General features: G+C 37.5%; 1 protein-coding gene across 3 annotated transcripts; it reads right to left on the minus strand.

Annotated features, from left to right (window-relative positions):
- Positions 1–214: 214 nt before the first annotated feature.
- Positions 215–20,596, minus strand: pyd (polychaetoid). Of its 3 annotated transcripts, none has more exons than XM_012380028.2 (17): positions 20,132–20,588; positions 11,340–11,509; positions 10,795–10,997; positions 10,005–10,433; positions 9,617–9,683; positions 9,390–9,540; positions 8,656–8,807; positions 8,136–8,430; positions 7,664–7,835; positions 7,318–7,543; positions 7,072–7,246; positions 5,017–5,226; positions 4,536–4,877; positions 4,085–4,323; positions 3,577–3,778; positions 2,984–3,402; positions 215–1,925 (listed from the first exon to the last, which is right to left on the minus strand). In XM_012380028.2, exons 1-17 carry the CDS (start codon positions 20,309–20,311, stop codon positions 1,922–1,924), a joined length of 3,636 nt encoding a protein of 1,211 aa, XP_012235451.1. In that variant the 5' UTR covers positions 20,312–20,588; the 3' UTR covers positions 215–1,921. The 3 variants fall into 3 exon arrangements, with proteins under 3 accessions (XP_012235451.1, XP_012235452.1, XP_012235453.1); XM_012380029.2 differs by lacking the exon at positions 20,132–20,588 and adding an exon at positions 12,480–14,975; XM_012380030.2 differs by lacking the exon at positions 215–1,925 and having other exon boundaries at positions 3,173–3,398; positions 20,132–20,596.
- Positions 20,597–20,899: the final 303 nt, after the last annotated feature.

Consider the following 20,899-nt stretch of genomic DNA (forward strand, 5'->3'; position numbering starts at 1 on the left):
TTGATTAATAAAATTAAATTCTTGATTTTCTCTATCCGCAAAAGCCTATTCTAAAAGTTAAAAAATAATAAAGAAATTGTGCATCTTTAGAATTATATAAAAAAAGATACAAAGTAAAAGATAAAAAGAAATATCAATAATTAAATGTTGAATAATGAATGTTTCATATTAAACATTCATTATTTAATTATTATACGTAGGAATTAAACATACATTATCTTTTCTCAATCATGTTATATGTATATTTCCAGTCATTCGTTTATAAAAAAATTTGTTTCTCTTAAATTATCAGCGCGCATATTTTTAACTTTACATAACAGATATAGTCTTGCTACGGTAGCGCGAGATGAATCGTTTTTTATAAATTTAATACTATAAGCGTTAATAATAATCGAATTTTATTACTAATTACGCTCGCTACTTAGTGTCCCGTTTATTTCATTTAATATTCCGAGTTGCAATTATCTTCGTACTTCATTAACAATAATATAATTTGTTTACGCTTTAACTTCTATGGATACATAATGGCGGAGACTATTTGTATCTAAAATGCTACAATTATGAATATAAGCTTTTTATGAAATTTTGACTTAATCCCGACGATATCCAAGCTTTAGAAAGATTTGGTTTACTACTAATAATAACACGCAATCTATAGATAATAAATAATCATGAGCATGCCCCCTTGTCACAGAATAAAAAAAAATTATTTTTCTCAACAAGATTTCTCTCATGAAAGCAGGCACATTCATGCAAATAACAAGAGAGTGTCATTATAATTGTTATCACATATGTCAATAATACGTCAATAATACATATGCGCGCGCGCGCATTATCATACAAATCAAGAAAGTCTTTTCTACATTTGTCTGGTTAAAAAATAAACGGTAAGTATCATAATACCGTATTAAGTACTCGGAATGATGTAACGTGTTTCTCAATATTAGAAATAAAATCAGTGAATCGTTTGCCAGTTAATTTGTCGCATTAGCTTCTAGAAATAGAAAAATATGACTATAATATGCTTATACAGATTTGATCTCGTAAAGGTTGAGTATTATCACGTTACATTGCACTTACAACTTATTTTTTAAAAGATTCTTTTCATCTATTCTTATCAAATACACATATGATTTACACTATCATTCAAAAGTTTAAAACATTTTACCTTTCTAGTCTTTTGTTTTATAAATAAAATGATATGTGCCAAACATAATATTGCAAGTATAAAATTATAAATATATACTACTTAAATATTATAATATATAATAATTATATAGTATTTAATATACATATATAATAATTATATATAGTATATAATTATAGTAAAAATTATATATAGTATATAATATTAATATAAAAAAGTTTAAATATTTGTTTTATTTTAATTATACAATTATTTCTGATTAAAATAAAACGCAATTTATAATGTTTGGAATATTTATCACATATTTATAATTTAGCAAGCAATCATTATTATTTATATAAATGTAAAGTCGATAAAATAAAATTGTATGTGATTTACTGTTTGTTTTATCTCAAAATTGTAAAATGTTCTTTTGAATGATAGTATATGTGTCAATGATCGTATGTATCGACAGCGATATAAACTTACTTATTACTTTTTCTACAATAAAGTGTTCCAAAATTTCATAATATGCTATGTGTACAAAATATCTAGCTAACAATAAGTACATCGTTGTAGAGTTAAAAAATATCTATTGGCGTCTCTTAGTTTCTTGTATAAATCTCAAGATAAATTCCTTCTATCTTTGCATTTCAAAAGGCACGATACAATGTTATAATCTTAATTGTAATTTTGTTGTTATCTATAGCTATGACATTGCACGATTCATTTCTCTGCACTCCGATGAATTTGTCAATTTATCCTTGTGTGATAAGCCTATTATCACGATGCACGTTAACTGTAACACACAACAATATTCCTATGTGAATTACAATTATTAGATCGTTAAATATTGTAATATCAGAAATATTAAACTAGAAATTTTTTAGAAATATGCAACTTACATCACACTTATTGCAAAGATGATGTAAGACACATGAAAGGTCTTAGGAAAGTGCTTATGAAAGTGAAAAGAATATGATTGATAACAATTACTTAACATTGCAAAATCTTATAAAAATTGCACGAAAGATGAGATACTGCAGCTGGAGTGGTCCGAGACACGTCCATTCTTTTGACAACGCCAATAGAATAGAAGAAAGGTCTTGTTTATATCGAGCGGCGATTCACGCGAAAGGTGGGGGTTTATATCGAGCGGCGATTCACGCGAAAGGACAGCGCACGAAAGGTGGGGTACTGTAACTGGAGTGGTCCGAGACGCGGCGTTTTGTTGACACGCCAATAATAAAGTAGGAGAAAGGGCTTTGGTCAGATTAGACGACGATTCACGCGAAAGGATACTGCGCAAAAGTGGGGGATACTGCAACTGGACTGGTCTGAGGCGCGGAGGCGCGTCATTTTCTTGATATAACGCCAATAATGGGACAGAAGGAGGTTCAGATTGTCAATCAAACGACAATCCTTGTGAAAGAAGAGAGGGATTGCAACTTGAGTGGTCCGAGGTGTTTCATTTTCTTTACATCGCCAATAGTCAACTAGAAGGAAGTCCTGCTTTTGTTAGATTAAGAAATGATAGTGAGACGTCTTTAACTTGAGTAATTCGAGAAAGACGCGTTGTTTTCTTAACAACGCCGATAAAGTACAGTAGATGAAAGGTCTTATTAAGACAAAGCGCGATGATTCACGTGAATAATTTTGCATATCTATTGTTGCAATTTGAGTCATTGAATTTTTTATAATCTTTTATATGCCAAAAAATATTAATAACTCACAAGAGAACCTCTTTTTGCTCCTATCGTGTTATAATTTAATTTTCTTAACTTGTTAAAAGATAAATTTAGACATTACTTTATTAAGACTGTCAATTATAGATCAAGCTGTAATGTAACATCTCACCTCATATTATAATGATGAACCGGCTTTCGATAGAGTTCGAAGGCGCTTCCTCTCTGCTCTCGACTGCCAGCCAAGTCCAAGCCACTGGGTTCCCTATTGTGTCCGGACATAGGATTGGCAGAAGGGTAGACAGGTCCATGGTTATTGCCGTGCATGTATCCATTGTGGTTCGTGCTGTTCCGGTTATGCGTCAAACCAAGGCTGATCTGACCAGCACTGTTACTGTGGGAATGCGTGCTAGTGACCGGCGGACTCGAATGAGAGTGCGTGTGGCTGAGACTGTGGCTGTGCGTTGGCGATGCGAAGTGACTTAGATTGTGATGCGAATTCACGAGATTGCTCTCGTTATGACGGCCGGGCGGTGGAATGTTGTAGTAATATTGGCCGCTGTTGCGTTGTACGTTGCTATTACTTTCTACCTGAACAAAGATAAAAATTCGAATAACGTTACATCTGGCGGATGTCGAACTCCAGCGTGCGAATATATTAATTAAATAGATATTGATAAAATGATAAAAACGGTAATATAAGAGAGAAGTCGTGAAAGGATAATAATTTTTTTATCGAATTATTTATGCTTATAAAATAATTACCCCATTATGCACATGCGACGTGGCAATGGAATAACTCTTTGAATGCTGATACGAATTATTCCCATCATTTCCATTGTTCTCCGGCTGTCCAAGCGACGCTTGAGGTGGTCTGTAATTTTTCGGCTTCGGAGGTGGAATTGGTTTGTAGGTGCCTCCCGGTTTATTTTGTGACATTGGTATCGACTTATAATCGGTGGATCGACTAAAAGGAAGTGATAATTTTTACATATTAATTTGCTTGAATGCTAGAAAAAAAATTCGTCGAAAAAGAAAATTTAATATTAATTGCGTCAGTAATAAACCTATCCAACTAGAAAAAAATTATTAAAATATAACGCAAAATACTTATAGAAATAGACAAATAACATAAATTTTCTTTTTTATTCTGGTTGTAAATTATACTTTCAGAGAGCCTCAAATTCATATATGCGGTATTTATGATCACTCGTAATACTTATATTTTTTCTTTTTCGCATAATAATATTAATGTGTTACATTGACCGCACACCTGTATTTGGCGTAATCAGTTCGCGTCGGAGCGTCATGCGTGGAGACAGGCTGAGCTGTAGATCTGGTGAATGTTGATCTATATGGGTCGTGCACTCTCGCCGGCATACTGCTGCTTTTGAGATCATCAGGTACGTTCGGGCCTAGACGACCTGTCGACGTGCTCAAATTTGCTCCATAATTCGCATTTCCATTGGTGTTGTTGTAAGAATCATAGGAAGACATGCTATCGTAGCTTCCCTGCAAATGTGTAAATATATTTCACGACAATTGTCTATAATAAAAATGCGCACACATTTGTGCGTTTAATTAAAAATAAATTAAAAATTCATGCACTTCTAAACTTTCTAGACTAAAAATTTATTTCTTTGTTAGAATTCCGTGGTGCGTTTCAAAACGTTAGATTAATTTTTAAGCTTGCCAGAAAGAAGAAATATTCGTTTGATGCTCACCGCTTTCGGCTGTGCTCGCTCGAGAGATGATGTGGCGTTTGCTTTGTGGGGCGTCGCGTTAATATAATTTCCCATGTCCATCGAGTCGGTTTTATTCACTCCCAAACGCTCCTGGGCGGATCGTCCTATCGTTCCCCGCGGCGTTTGATTAGCCGGCTTCGCGTTTCGATCAACTCGTGGCGGAAGATCCGGAGGACTGTGATGAGGGGATCTAGGCTCGAAGGTGCTTCCCAGGTATTCTGGCGAGCCGGACTGATTGCTCATTTGACCGGACAAGGAAAATCCGTACTTGCTGTCTCCCACTCCGCCTTGGGATCTTCTCTTCTGTTGTTCAAATGATTGCTACCGCAAGAAACATATTGAATCATTGTAGACAATAATTATTAAAAACACTTACACAAACAGATAACTAATAAATAATGTTGTATCGCAAAATTAGACTGAGAAAGGGAATTTTTTAATTAGGATTTGTGCGCATCACCTGATAATTCGTCGAGTACGGTGGCGGTGCAGTAGTATCGTCCTGAGTAGCGATGCTAGGATCGGAACTGCTCTTCAGCCGCGACGGTGGACCCAACGTACCGGGAATAACGGGTGCAGGGCTTAGCTCCAGATCGCTCTCCGGAGAGGAAGCGTAGGAGAGGCGAGAAGTCATCGGGAATAGGAAGTCATCCGAGAGGGCTTCTTCCGGCTACGAGCGCAGATCACAGGACATCACATTACGATAAATGGCACATATGTGTATAATAATGAGACGATACAATATGTTTTTATTACTTGTAGTCGTGTGTGCAGTATTGGCGATCAATTATGCGTAATAAGTAAATCATTCTTTGTATGAATGCGTTTCTCTTATATTATATAATTGTATATTGTTTGAAATTATTTATAAAAAAGCATTTTATTATTAATTAATAAATAATCGCTTTTACGAATGTAAAGAAAGCAAAATATAAGTGTAGCAGTATGTGATACATTAGCGTAGTGATGGGATTCAAACTGTCTCAAGATATCTCGAGTTAGAGACTGAAAATCAAGAAGTCTCAATACATTTTGTAAGACTGTTACGAATATCTTGAATGTTATGAATGTGTCTTGAATCTTTTAAATATTTTGGATAACATATATAACACGTGCACATAACTGCGCACACATATGTATATAGAAAATATTTGCTTCTCTTAATATAACTTGATAACTTTATATTTTTTTTCATCTAAATTGTTAATCAATAATTCATAAAATTAAATGTTTTAAATATTAAGATTTAAAGAGATATATCTCATTTTCTAAGTATATGAGATTTTTGATTTTCAGTCATTCTTGGTTAGCTTAAAAATTTGCAAGTAAGAGTTTTGAAATCCCATCACTACATTAGCGTACAAAAACATACAGAAAACATATTGAAAACTGGTATCGTACAGGGACTTTGGGAATTTTTATAGGACGACAGTTTAGAAAAAGGAAAATAAAAATTAGGATAGATAAAATCATGCAAATTAAAGACACAGAGATACTAAGTATGCAGAATTAACTGCTTTAACTGCTTTAGACAAATATATTTGCTTGCTACATGATTGCTATATCGAAATATATTTGCGCAGTCTGTCCTATTTAATTGTTTTACACATAATAAAAGCGAAGAATTCGACAAAGCGTGCGTGATATTCGAAATTTCGCAATTAAAAGATTAAAGCAGGCAAGCAGGGCTTATATATAGCCGAAAAATTGCTCACGGATGACACTTGAGTTCAAAGGTGGTTGGTTGGGAAATGGCAGAAGTTTTCCCATGAGAGATGTCGGTGACATCGGTGATTGATGATGCGACAAGAGCACGTCGTGATTCTTATTCTCGTCGTAATACACGATATTGTTGGAAAGTGGAGGAGGTGGAAGAGCGGGAGGTGGAGTATGAGCGTATGCAGATGGATGCGATAGGTCCCACACCGTGTATTGATTATATATCGGCTACAATAAACGAGTGCCGAAATTATGCCGAGAATTGTCGTACAATATAGCGATATATACGAGCGATAAAGAAAGATCGTGATATTTATAAGAAAGATGAGAACGGCAGATAAAGATAGAAAATAGAAGTCAAAACCATCCCAATAGAATCTATTTTAGCCTCCCACTTTAGACGATCGAACTGATCATCTATAATTTGTAACAGAATTAAAATAATTGGCGAAAATAAAATTGTATTTGTAGCTTTCTGTGTCACGTGTGTAATACAGAAAAAAATTACAGATTTTTTATTTTATTTTAAATAAAATAAAATTCTACCCTTTACTATCTTATTTCGAAAAATTAGATTACACACAAATAAGAAATGTATTTCAGCATTATATATTTTGTATGTGTGGATTTCTATTTGTCAAAATTTTTTATTACACAGAATTTAAATAGATTTCTGTCCAAAATTCTGTCTCTCAAATTACAGATGGTCTAAAGTGGTCTTTGTGTTTAAAACAGAATAAAATAAAATAACACGCGCATTCTGGGACAACCAGTGTGCGAAATCGAATTGTCGTACCTTAGTTTGACTCATCCACAGCGAACCTTGCTGCTGGCGATCAATGAGCTCTCTAAGCTTCCGATACCAAGCCTCCGGTGCGTTGAGAGTAATTACAGCGCTAAACACGTGTCCCCAAATTTTGTCGAGTTTCTGACACTGTTCTAGAAGCTTTTTACTGCTCTTATGCGCCGATCTGCAATCATACATTACAAGTACAATCTAATAGATAACGAAATTGTGATTTTATTTCGTCGTCTTTCTTACTTCGGAATGCCAGCTCTCAGTTCTTTGATAACCTGCTTCGTTTCAGCTTTTAAAAAGATGACAATCGGGTAAAACTGAGCGTAATTTAAGCGGTCTACGGCGTTTGGAGTGATGTCTAACAATGCGTGCTTGCCTCTGTCCATCACCTCTCTGATGGCGCTCAGCCGAATAATGCCCGACGTTTTGGTATTCTTTCCCGTGCCATCCTCCATTTGACTTTCCATTTCTTTAAATCAAATTTTTAGTTCTCAGTAATATTTATTGCAATAATATGAGCTTTCAATGATTAAATAATCCAATAAATAATTTCATCAATCATTTAATGGAAAATTTATGTTCTACTTACGTGGAGAGGTGAACTTGTCGGGAAAATCCTTGAGAAGTTTTTCTCTTGCGAGATCAGCTACGGGCCCGAAGAGAACAACGGGCCTAACGAAACCAGGATGTCTCAAGATCACGCGTTCGTAAGCCGGAAACTTGCTGACACTATCAGAGAACACTACATCGTCCCAATGATCCTGCAAGACATGTGAAAGAAATATAAAAATTTATCGAAAACATTAGTGAACCTAGTAAAAATTATTCATTTAACACTTAAATTATTTTTTCAATAACTTTTCTGTTTTTACAATACATTTCTACATTTTTCGTTTTTTTAACGTTTTATTTTCTTTTTTTACTTGTGATTTTATTTCAATTATTTTATTTATTTTTCTACACTTCTAACTTTTTTCTACGTTTTTTAGTTTCTAAAAGATTATTTGTAAATCTTTCTTTTTAAAAGTTGGAAAAGAAATGAGAAAAGTGAATTGCATTACCCTTCCCAAAGACTTCGAGCGTCTGTGACTGTTTCTTCTTCTTCTGAAAAAGCTACCTCTGCTCTCGCTCGCGCTCATCTCTTTCTTCGTCGCGTTGAATTGCGCGGTTGCAAGTTCCTCTGCCCGAGCCTTGTTAGGTATGGTACCCTTCTGTACTTCTTGATTGTTCCGTCCAATTCGAAACACCAACCAAGATCCTACGACACCGTTGTGAAGAGTATCCACTACGTGGAACACGTCCCCACTGCGGAAACTCATCTCGCCCTTTTGCGGTTGCTCATAGTGAAAATGAGTTCTGCGCATTTCGTAAAGATACATCTAGTCATCAATTGTTTTCACAAATGAAATTAACTTTAAAACGTCGACTGATATTAAGTTTTAATTTTGCAAGATTTGTATATGTAAAATCATAATAGCAAGTTAATATTTTATCTATTGGTCAAGTGATCGAATCATATTTAAACTTTATTTATTATTAATATTTCAAGATTGTAAGAACTAAGTCATAAGCATCACTTACTTTATGTGAAAGGAGTCACCTCTGCCAGATGCAACAATTTGATCGTATTCCTGACGCCGGTGTTGCACGATAAGATCAATCTGTTCTTGCAAGCTGAGAAGAAACAGTACAGCTTCTTCTCTCGTGACTCCCTTCATATCCATGTCGTTTATCTAAAGTAATAATTTTATATACATTTAGATTTGAATATTCATTCATTTTTCATCTCTTCTAAAGTCTATCCCTAGTAAGAGAAAAGATATCAGGACGCCAGTGGCTAAGCCAGATTTGTTTATTTCTTAAAAAGCGACGAGAGTGAATGTTAGAAGCGTGGGGTCTGAATAGTTTAGTGGAAAGAACAGTCGCCCGGAAAATGAAAGACCCGGGTTCACGTCCCGGCTTAGCCACTCGCGTCCTGATATTTTTTCTCTCGTCTTCCTTTTAAATAACTTCCTTACTTTAATTCATACATTCTGATTCTCGAATAATGAGATCGATGTATGCATTTCTCGTACACTTTAGTATTTCGAATCTGAGATCAGTGTACATTTTAATGTCTCAATGCAGACGAATCAAGTTTCTATACAAAATATTAAAAATTTCGCACTAACAACCAGCGATGGCTCCATAAGCCTTTTTCATATTGATATGATTTTATCACACGAGCCTATTCCTCGTACGGAAATTCTCTTATATTGATTTTAAAATAGTAAAATTACTGATTTGTAATTACATCAACTATGAAATATTCATACCTTTAAAATTTTGTCTCCTGGCTGTAGACCTTGAAGCGACGCAGGACATCCCGCTTGAACTGCAGTCACAAAAACTCCGGTTTCATTACCGCCACCCAATCGCACTCCTACAGATCCTTCTTTTTGGAAAGTAATAAATCGAGGATCCGGCCTGGTAATAAAAAAGAACATCAAATAGGACGATATTAGCTAACTGCAAAAAATTGAATAATATCCCATCAACTCACATGGGCTGCTTCGTCCGAGGCGAAACCGAATCTTCATCATACAGTTGCCTGCGCGTACTGTAATAATCTATAAAAGTAAACAGCCCGATAAAGTAAAAACTACAAGATTTTATCAGAAAATATGACATTTATTATTTTACTACTTTTATATCAATTTTCCAAAAGTCTTAAAATTACTAAAAAATTTTGCACAAAATAAAAACTATCATTTCACGCGATTTTCAAGAATTTTTTAAATCTGCAAAAATTTGAAGAAAAAAACGTTCGATAAAATTTTCGATAAAAATGAATCGATTGATCACAAAATCCGCAGCTAAATACGATTTCATTAGTCTTTATTTCTACAGTATACGATAATTAATTGCAAACTGTATTGCGCAACACACACCTTCCGGTCTGGGCGGGGGTGGCCTGGGTGGATCTACGGTGGGTGTAGCTGGTAAATCCAATTGACTCAACGACACATCCATCAGCGGACCCCGCGAACGACCTCTCGGTACGAGATTACTTTTGTCCTCCAAGGGCTGCCTCGTGGGTGGCGGAACGTATAAGTTCTGACTACTGTAGCTCGCACCCGACAGGTATTCACCGCTATCCCCTTTACCCTGCTGCTGTATGTGGCAACATGAATTGTCCCGTGTAATTACGATCGAGAGTCTATCTTTGCACTGGTCCATCAGCTTTCTAGCTTCCTTCAAGCTCATATTGTCGGCGGCGACGCTGCCTATTCGGGTTAACACGTCCCCGCTTTTCACTCCGATATTTTCTCGCGTAACCTCCTTTACGTACAATCGGCATCCCAGCACTATGCCGAAGTCTAGAAATCGAGATTGCATCGTTGTAATCTCGTTTTATTGCAGAGATAAATGAAAGCAAAGAACTTTCACGTAAAATCATTTTACAAAATTATATTCCCTTGAAATATTTCAATAGTGGAAAGTGTACAGCATAAATTAAATATTTCATATACGCATTATCTTTCAAAATTTGTTTTAAACTAAAAGTAAAAAATGAAATAGAAAATCGAGTTAGAAATTAAATTAAAAAATTGAGTTAAATTATACTGAATTAATACTTTTAATTAGATTCTGGACGGAAGTATCGGTAGCTCACATCGTTCGATGTCACTCCGCATTCTCTCGTCATTATGCGATTGTTAGTGGTGTCTAATTACGTACCATCCTTTTTATTGTTTCGCGTGAGTGTAAGTCGATGGCTTTGAGGTGCGATGCTGCCTAAGCAACCGGGCGAATTCGAGGAAGCTCTTCGTTTAACAACCAACAAAACAGTAGAACCGGAATCTCGCAGGACGCGCACGGCAGCACCGTAATCAGCACCTTCCAATGATACTCCATTGGCGGAAATGATACGATCGTTTACTCTAAAAGTAACACAATCAAATCGTTATTTTATCAAATTATATCAAATTAGCATAAGCAATAAAAAAAAAAAAAACAAATCAAAGAGAAATAAAGAAAAATTAATTCCTAATGTGCTCAAAATATCTACCTGTAAATTTCTTGATCTCTTTTAATGTTAATACTTTATAATATTAAAAGCTGAAGAACTATAATAGTATAAGAAGAATATACGTTTTTAGTACATTTGTAAGAAACTAAAGATATAAAATTCTGTAAGAAATTTTTTTAAATATATATATTACGAAAGAGAGATGCTCTTTTACTAAATAAAGATTTATTTTTACTGATAAGCTCTCTCTTACTGTAATTTTCCTTCAGCCGGGCCGGCTTTGAGGACGTCGGAGATGGCGATCGCAGGATCGCCATTAGTGAAATGAGGATTATCACGACCTCCTGATACAGCTATGCCGAAACCGTAACCAGGAACCCTGGTGACCGTAACATGATGGATCTCCCATCCTCTGTCGCCAGTCTGAAATAAATATATAAATAATATATAAATAAATATTTTTATAAAATAAGAAAAACAATCTTGCAGAATTCTACGCGCACAAGAATACAACATTTGACCAGTTAAATGACGACAGTATATATCGCTTAATTAAATCCCATAATAGATTTCCTACGCACGTGGAAGCGAGCACAATGGAGTAATTATACGCATTCCGCGAAGTCTCATGTATTCCTAACTCTGTAGCGTGTTTTCGTCGAAATTATGTGCCGGTTAAATTAACGATAATCATCAAGCGTTCATACCGCCGCGATAATTAGATTTCAGTTCGAGCGAGAACAATGAACCGAGCGTGACCAGTGCGTTTCGCTGTTGAAACCGAACAACTTCCGTAATTCGTCGTGATGAATTTAGCCGAATGGACTTATGAATCACTAAAAACACATGTTACAAAATCGCCATCTACGAGAATCGACGGATAATCCAATAGCCCGCATCAAATGGCAAAGTTATCGCCGCTGTAGACGGCGCGACACGCAGCTATTTCTGATTCCACATTCGTTCAGATACCACATTCCGATGTATGCGCAGAGTGGGCTTTGAATGGATAAGAAACAATAGTGGCGAAGGTGGTAGAGCTCGACAAACACCGTCAGACCGTAGTATACATAACACGTGATATATAACGCATTGGTTATTAACGATATTTAGGTACCATTCGATTTTCCATGGATAAATTCGCATGCACTATAAATCGGACGATAAATAACTCATTTTCTAAAATATTCGATCGCATTGAATTCCAATTCGAAATATTAATGTTTCGCGGACACGCGTGTCGCAACGATATACAGCTGGATAATTCAAAACGTAAAGAAATAGAATCGGAAATCTTGCATTCAAATTTATTTAAATCACTCGAGCGAGACCGCTGGAATATTTACGATTCCCGATGTCGACTCGAAAAATCTGGTATCTCGGGATGCGCTACCTGACCGTCGAATCCGCCAGAAGAATTGTGTATCGTGCCGTGGATCGACAAAGTGGAGTTCGGCGGGGATCCGGAATTTCCCACGTGACAGCCGCTGCCGACGCCGACGCCGCCGGCTCCTCCGCCGCCACTTCCGCTGCCGACCCCAACGATATTGTTATCGCTCCTGTCCATCCTGCCGCGAAGAAGACGTCGGTCTTCCCTCTACCCTCTCGCGCGCGTTCCACCAAGACGATTCTCTCACGGACCGCTCCCTCGCGCACTTCCGCCGCACCGCGATCCAAGAAGCATCCCTTCGCCGGACACTCGCCTCTTCATGAATCACGCAAGATCGCCGGATCAATGTGTCGCAAGCAACTCCGTCGCGGCTCACGCCACAATTGCATCGCGCACAACTCGTGTACGTAAGGCGAGCGCGCGTGATTGCGCCGACCGATGGATCGCGAGTCTTGCGTAAAAACCGTCGTCGTCGTTGTTTTGCAACTGCGCGTCGTTCACAATTTTTTCTAAATGTCGCGTGTTTTTCTTCTTCGAGCACAATATTCCTTCAATTCGCACAAAATCAAGCACTTTTTCCACGCAAATTTGCACTTTAATTTGGACTTCTCGTCTCATAGAATGGCAAATTTGACTAGGTCGGGAATGTTTAGCGTGTTACGAATGATTTCACGAATGTCGATGATCCGTTTCTCTCTTCGCTGTCGCGTAAATTTTCCTCCTTCGTTCGGTTCTCCTCGACTAACTTGACACTCGCTCCAGTTCGCCTTGCTCGGTCACGCAGCCACGCTTTTCGATGCAGTCGCCCCGTCCTCGTTCATGCGCACCTCTTTTTCCCTGCGCGACGGGCTTCGGACGCGATGTAGCGTGAAATGCTCGATTTCGTTCGAAGAGACCACGTTCGGCTCTCCAGACGCTCGATCTCGAATACGTTCTCTTGATAATCTGGAAGTTTACTCCACAAACACTTTTACTTCTTCCAAGATTTATTGCGGCTACAATACTAAATTGGAAACTAAATCTCCTGCTGTGCCTGCTGGTTTTCTTGAATTACTCTTATTACTTTCGAGATTATTTTTTACTATTTCGACTATTTTTGTGCGTAATTTTTCATATATTTTAATTACGTTGCTTTTTGTTCCTTCCACTTTTTCACCCCAGTTCGTCAGTTCTTCGAAATGTAATATTTTTCTTTTTATCTCACAGATTTATTTCAGTTCTGGCTAAAAGTACATTCTACGAATAACAATAAGCATTCCATCAAATAGAATAAGATATTCGTCAAGTTCTACAGTCTCTGGAAGTTTTCAAAAATGTCAAAGATCCTGATGGTTTCCCTTCGATTTGATTCCGATCGATTTTCACTTCTTACGTCGATACGCGCAACTTATGACGAGGAAATGCACATTTCTCCCTGCATCATCAGGAAGCTTTGCGCGCACGGTAATTTCAGTAACGAGGCAACTTTAAGCGCCGTGTATAATTATCACAACGACGGCCCGCGGAACTGCTCACTTCTTCTCCGCTTCTCACGCGGTACAGAAATACACCGCGCCCCGCGCCGACCGGAAGCGCATTTCCAAAAACTCACTGAAGGCCGTCGACACGAAACAGGTTCCCGTCGACCGGCTAGTCGATCGTCCGAAAGCACCTAAACCGGATCGTAATTTAAATGACCATGCGTCGAAACGACCTCGCTCGTTTTTATCTAACTCGTCGTCGATCTACTCGTAGCTCGGCATCACGATTGATATCGGTGACTGATACAATCGCATCCCCCCAATGGAAACGCTCTCCAGCCTTGAGAGCTCACAATTCAAACTCACTCAAACTCGTATAAAGTTGCAACACCGCAGCTCGAGTCCGCTAAAAGTTGTAACTCAATTCACTAGGAGATGCAATTTGAATCCGCGAGCCCGCAGATATAATTCAATTCTTTTAAGATTGCAAATGCAAATTCGCAAAGTTATATGCCGCCAGTTTTGCATTCGGGCAGCGGACCGCACGTTTTCCTCGCGTAAAATCAACTATGCATCACGAACTGCAACGGAGATCACGTCGAGTTGCGCTCGCGCTGTCTGCGATCGGAGTAACGTGTTCAGAGATCCTTCGACAATCCCTTCTCATCTGCATATCGATAGATTGGCGCTGTCTACACCATGGATCGACACGTACGCTTCACTTCCACGTTCGCGAGCGAGCACATCTTGAGTGATTCGCGTCGACCAGGCATCTTGCGCCCGCACGCGCGTGCACACGGCCTTCGCGTGTGTACGCGATCCCGATTCCGATCTCGCAGTCTCCGTAGACCCACTCGAAATTGCGCTTTCCCTTTCAAGTCCCTGGAAACGGGACTTTGGAAACGAATTGCCGATAAACGAAAATGTCCTTTTCCCTAGACGACACAGAATTTCGGTGACGAACGTGAGAGTCGGGTTTCTCTATCGCCAGGTCGACTGGTCGAGGTAGAATCGGCCCGAGGACTGCAGGGACGCAGAAGGACGGAGAGCAGAGGAGAGACGACGGTGTTTAACACACAAGAGCGGTGCGCCAGATAGAGAGAGCGAATGAAGAGAGAAAGAGAAGAGTGGGAAAAGGGGAAGAGTGACGGGGCAGGGGAAGGAGGGTTGAAAGAGAGTGGAGAGAAGGGTAGGGGAGAGGTGGATTGGGTTCGAGAGCATGCCGACACCGGTTTTGCCTGGTCGGTTTGCTTAGTTGGCAAGACTGCGAGTAGAGGTCGGTTCCTCAACATCTTGCCCTTGCTGGTGTTGCGTGTTTGTGGGTGCGTGTGTAGGCGTGCGTGTATACGTGAGCACGCACGCCGAGCCAGGCTACGAGACATTAACTGGAATATGACACACCTTACACCAGCTGGAATTCTGCTGTCGCGACTTAGGTATCCGCTTTCCGTTTCTCTATTCTTTGTCCGCGGGACGAGTGTACTGTGGCCTGATACGAGACGGGAATCATCCGGACAAAATCGCAGTGAGATTTCATGCAACCATGATATGAAACTTGTCTCTTTTTCTCAGCTTTCTTGTATTTTCTGCATTTTAATTAAAACGAGTATACATTTATGCTGCTGAAAACGAGGAAACAACGCAAAATGGAGAAGAGATGCAATTAAAAAGTATAACAGGCTTAATAATTAATCTAAATCCCCGACTGGGTTAATGAGTCAAAAAAGGTGCACTAGTACAAAATTAAATAAATCTACATTTTAATTAAAACTCGTTCTATCATTTATATTTTTCGTATGCATTAATTCATTATCACTTTTTTAATTTAATATCAAAATATTTTTTAAATGTCTTATTTTCAAAAATAGCCAATCTCAAAATTTTTTTATTACAGCAATAAAAGTGCGATAATTAAGAAAATAATTATTATTAATACAATAATAAAATAACAGTCTTTTAAATAATAATACTGCTGAATCTTTGAATTATTTTTATTACATTATATTTTTACAACATTATTTTATAAATTTAATAAAATATCCGAAAGCTACATTCTTTCGAAGATATTTTAATGCTAAATTAGAACAGCCATTATATTTATATTGCACTTTAAACTTTCTACGTTACCTAAATATGCAATTATTTTATTAAATATGGAAAGCTTGAGAAGGTGCAGCTGAAGAGGGCATACCTTATGATCCATAAACGGAATGAAAGTTGACCTTGAACGATCAGAAAAAAAGTATGATGGAAGAAATGTACTCTGACTCCATGTGGCTGGTCAAAGACCGGTTAATGTATGACGCTAACAGAGATTTATGAGATTATCAATGTATTTTCTTATTGTGAGATTAAAGTTCATCTTAATATTTACTTTCCTATGATATATCACTTACACATAGAAACTGCTATTTGAAACTTGATAATTCGAAATTGTCGGAATTATGAAATATTGATAGATTTTTAAGCGCTAATATGATGCTTGTAATATTTTTGATCGTAAATTAAACTTGTTTAAAATAATTATATTTTTGTGTATGTTCTTGGTGCAAAGTTTTACTTTACTATTAATATTACAGTTCGAAATTTATGTGTTCCCTTTGGAATTAGATAACGGATTAAACGACACTTATCTAGAAAGTTGTTCTAATACAGCTCCCGTATGTGCATTTAGCGTGGCGCGATAGGAAATAATTTAGTTGGTGATTCGCAAGTTTCATAAACTTATAATAGCTCTCAGTGAGATCACGTCGCACTGAAACAAATCGCAGCAAAATCATTCCGCTGCGATCGGAGGTAGATTACATCGCGCTTTATACTAATGAGAAAAATTGCACTCGCTTCCCACAGTGCATGCCTCATTATGTATGAATCTGCTTAACCATCGCGCTGAATCTGGACGTGCGGATAACGGATTTGAAAGGGAAAATCCGACGGGGCTACCGTACCACTTTTCGAGCGTGTCGACGAGAATATGAATTGCCGCGTGAAACGAGGAATGCGAACGACGCGTTACTCGCCTATGCAGATTTTCGCGCACGATTTCAGATGTTCCGAAAAAAAGTCTTGATAAAACAATGGAAGCTTTTCTATTATATTTCCACGTAATTTGCTGTTCAAAGAAAAGTATTCAACAAATTAATCAAAAGTTGATATAAAAATAAAGAAAAGGAATTATAGATAAAGATTAAATAAATAATAATATAAAAAACATATTTTTCCAAAATTGCATAAAAAATGATTTCAGATGGTAACGTTAGATAAAATCGCTCTGCAAATAGGCAAGAAAATTCAATTATCCAGCTTGAATTACAGGATTGAATTTTAGACATACGGAAAACCGTTGTGAATAGCCACCTTGCAGCCTCGCCGAGCGCGAGGGAAATGTTTAGGAATGTAAAACGCTTGTGGATATGCGTACACGACCAGCGCATGATTCAAGCATCCAGAAAAATCCTGCCGCGCGTCGTATCGCGCGCAGAAGGAAAACCGGATCCCAGAATCGTTATCGATCGATGCAGAATAATCAGTTGCGCAAAATATATTGATACATCGAAGACGCAATTAACGTTAATAATCTAGCAATTTTATCGACTTTTCATCAGCATCTCTATTACATCAGGTTTCTTTTTCTCATCAATTCTTTTTGGGACGTACTGTACATAATCAAACGCCATTAAGCAATGGAATGCACAAAAAAGTATAAGAATGTGACACGCAATGCACATAGTAGTTTGAAAATCGATGACGATCGAACATTAATCTTTGGTTACATTCCGTCCACGTGAGTGAACGCATGAGCGACGAAACCGTATAAAACGCAAAAAGCAACGAGAGGGACGGCGACAACGGGCACGCTCGATTTACGAAGAAGCAACGTCATTCACGAGCAAGAAAATCTTTCATCAGGCACTGCAGGCAAAATCTCATTGCCAACTTCGGAGCGACCAATCCTGAGGACATTTCCTATGGAATGTGCGCGACCCAGGTAGACCTAGGTACCTGCTGCCGCAGGCAGGTAGCTGCTTCAACTTTAGCAGCCGAACGAAAGATAAAGCGACATGAGGGCGTGGTGCGTATTTGAAGATCTCTCACGATATACCGGGTGTCTTAGTAATTATATTTTAATGTTGAGAAATATAAGTTGCCGATTATACATACGATATACCGAGTGTCTTGTTCTTAGTAATTACATTTTAATGTTGAGAATTTTAAGTTGCTGATTATACATACATTTTCACTTATTAAATATTCAATTCCATATCTTTTAAGCAAGCTATGATCGTGACTTAAAATTTTATATTTAACAATATAAGCGTAAATGATGTATTTTGACATTGTCACATATTTCTTATCTCATTTTTCACATAAAAAATTAAATGTTAAAATTTAGCAAAGTGCTCTTTTTTTCCAGTTAATTTTGGTCTTTTGTTGCTTTCAGGTTTTTATTCTCGACTATTTTAAATCGATGTTTTTCGGAAAGTCAGAACTTCGAAGACACGCTGTATAGCTGTCACGCTGACCTCACCGCATTTTCACTTGTTCGTTCGTTTACCTGTCCGTTTAATGCGATTGTGGCGTGTGCTAGCACTAATACATCGTGTAAGTATTTAGGAGAAAATAGGAGATACATCAATAACCTCTCAATACCTGGGTTTCTTTCTATAATAATTATCATATATTTTTGACTCACAATTTAATTTAGAATTACGTAAGTATCAAGATATACGAATAAATCCAGATGATAACGCTTTACAATAAAATAAACGTAAACAACTCTGTTATCAAAACCGAAAATCATTCCTAACATTAATAAGATTTATTTTCAATTTAAAAATATTAACTATGCATTTTTGGGATAATTTAACGAAGCTTTTAAATTCTAAATCCCTTTTTCTCGGTTTTCTCTCCAGAAATTTTTAATAATAAAAAATAACGGTGTTATTAACAAAGTAAAAGCGCATTAGTTGCTGCAGCGCCGTTGGAAAGTTACGAGATGCAGAATGCATGTTGCGCACCTGTCGAAACCGGATTAGAAACGTTCTGTCTACGACACAGTATCACACTTTCATCTTTTCTTGTTCTTTAATTGTTTGTTTTACGAATATGAATAATTAATGCTGTTCTGTTTGCTTTTACTGGTTTTAGCTATCGAAGCACAGCAATGCTGTAAGTGACATTATTCCAAACATTTTTTAATTTTATGACTTTATCAATTTTCCATTTTGGAATAAGTATTGATACAATATAAAACATATATTTAATTAAAACACAAATGTAATTGATTGCAATAATATTAAAATAAATAAGCGTCTATTTAAACTCGAATGTATTGCCTCGGAAAAGAACAAAATAGCGTAATTCCAAGTGCTTTGGGATTTCCTGCTTTCTTTACACAAAGATATGTTTATCGCATATTTTACATCACTCTATAGGAAAAAAAAACGGATGGGTGGTAATTGCAATCGAACACGCGAGTACGCGTCTAGCACTCGCATATCCGATTATGCGGTCGCTTGCCGTGAAATTATGGGAGTTCGCTCTGACTCGCGTAAATATGGCGCTCACAGTCCATGGCCTGCATTCTTGCCGCACGTTCAACGCTAAACACTGCTTGATTCTCATCTCGTTTTGTCCTTGCGGTAAATCTTTTTATTAAATTTATATTGGAATATAGTGTTGTTTTTGTATTAAAATTTAATAAAACAAATACTTTGCTCTAAGTGCATTTAAAAATTAATAATTAAATTTTAATATTTTGTACAAGATGTTAAATATATTAAGTGGTATATTTAATTTTTTGTTAACAGTTTCTCAGTCAGTATACTAATTTCAATTACAGCGCATACTGCAAATAGCGGAAGAACGAGAGAACGCCAGGAAATAGCTGTACAATTCTCGATTCACTCGGCATTATGAATATTGTGACATGCGTACGAATGCGGCGTCGTTGTAAACCGCGTTATTTACAATTTTGGTTTACCGCAAAGATGTAATAGATTTACATAAAGAATCGCGACCACACGTTTTCAACACCTGTTCTCCAAGTTGTGTGAGAATGACATATTTTATAGACGACACGTAAATCCAGTCTCAAAGATATGATAAACGGACAAACTTATTGCACCTTCAACGAAGCAAATGCGCTAGCTGATATTCTGACCTGATATTCAGTCTTCGCTTTCACACACGTACCTTGTGTTTACGCCGACGTCGTTTCGAAGTGCTGGTCCCGGCGCCGAAGAGGAAATCGTCTCTCAGCAAGTGCGCATCGTGCGTTCTGCTCGCAACTCTCTTTCTCGACGCGGTATTTCGCGATCTCTTGCTCACGTGTCTCTTTTTCTTATTCTTGAAGATCTTGCGAAAAATCTTCATGGTGTCGACTCGATGAACGCGAACTTTATCTGAGCACAACGTCGATAAAACGATTCATCGAATGTCACGTCATCGAAGACCGATCACACCGTCAAGAGAATGATTATTCTCATATTAAAATAATTATATTGCACGTAACTGTTGCGTAAGATCGTGTTGCTCGCATAAGTGACACAAACGACGTTGCGAATTTACAATCACCTCGCAATTGAAGAAGATTGACAAATCACGTTCGCGAAATGTCAGGAGCTGCGAGCACTCAATGCACTCGAACAATACGCGGCAAGCCACTAAACGCGCCACCGCATTTGCACGAAAGCCCATAGCGTTACTCATCGCGATGCGCCATGTGTGATGGGGGCGGCTCAAGGCTTATCGTCGTACGCGATACACGCACCAGATCAGCTAGGTCTGAAATCCCGTGATTTTCTCCACAGCCCCGGTTGCTCGTTTAATTAATCGATCGCGTGAAGCCCCGCGCGACCGCCTTGCTTCCGTATACGGAAAAAGTTTATCGTGTAAACTCGGAATTAACTCATCGACCAGTAAATTAAACTCTACTGCTGAATAATCTACATTTATTTTTTT

This window comes from Linepithema humile, chromosome 1 (assembly GCF_040581485.1).
Source record: "Linepithema humile isolate Giens D197 chromosome 1, Lhum_UNIL_v1.0, whole genome shotgun sequence".
Lineage (NCBI taxonomy): Eukaryota > Metazoa > Arthropoda > Insecta > Hymenoptera > Formicidae > Linepithema > Linepithema humile.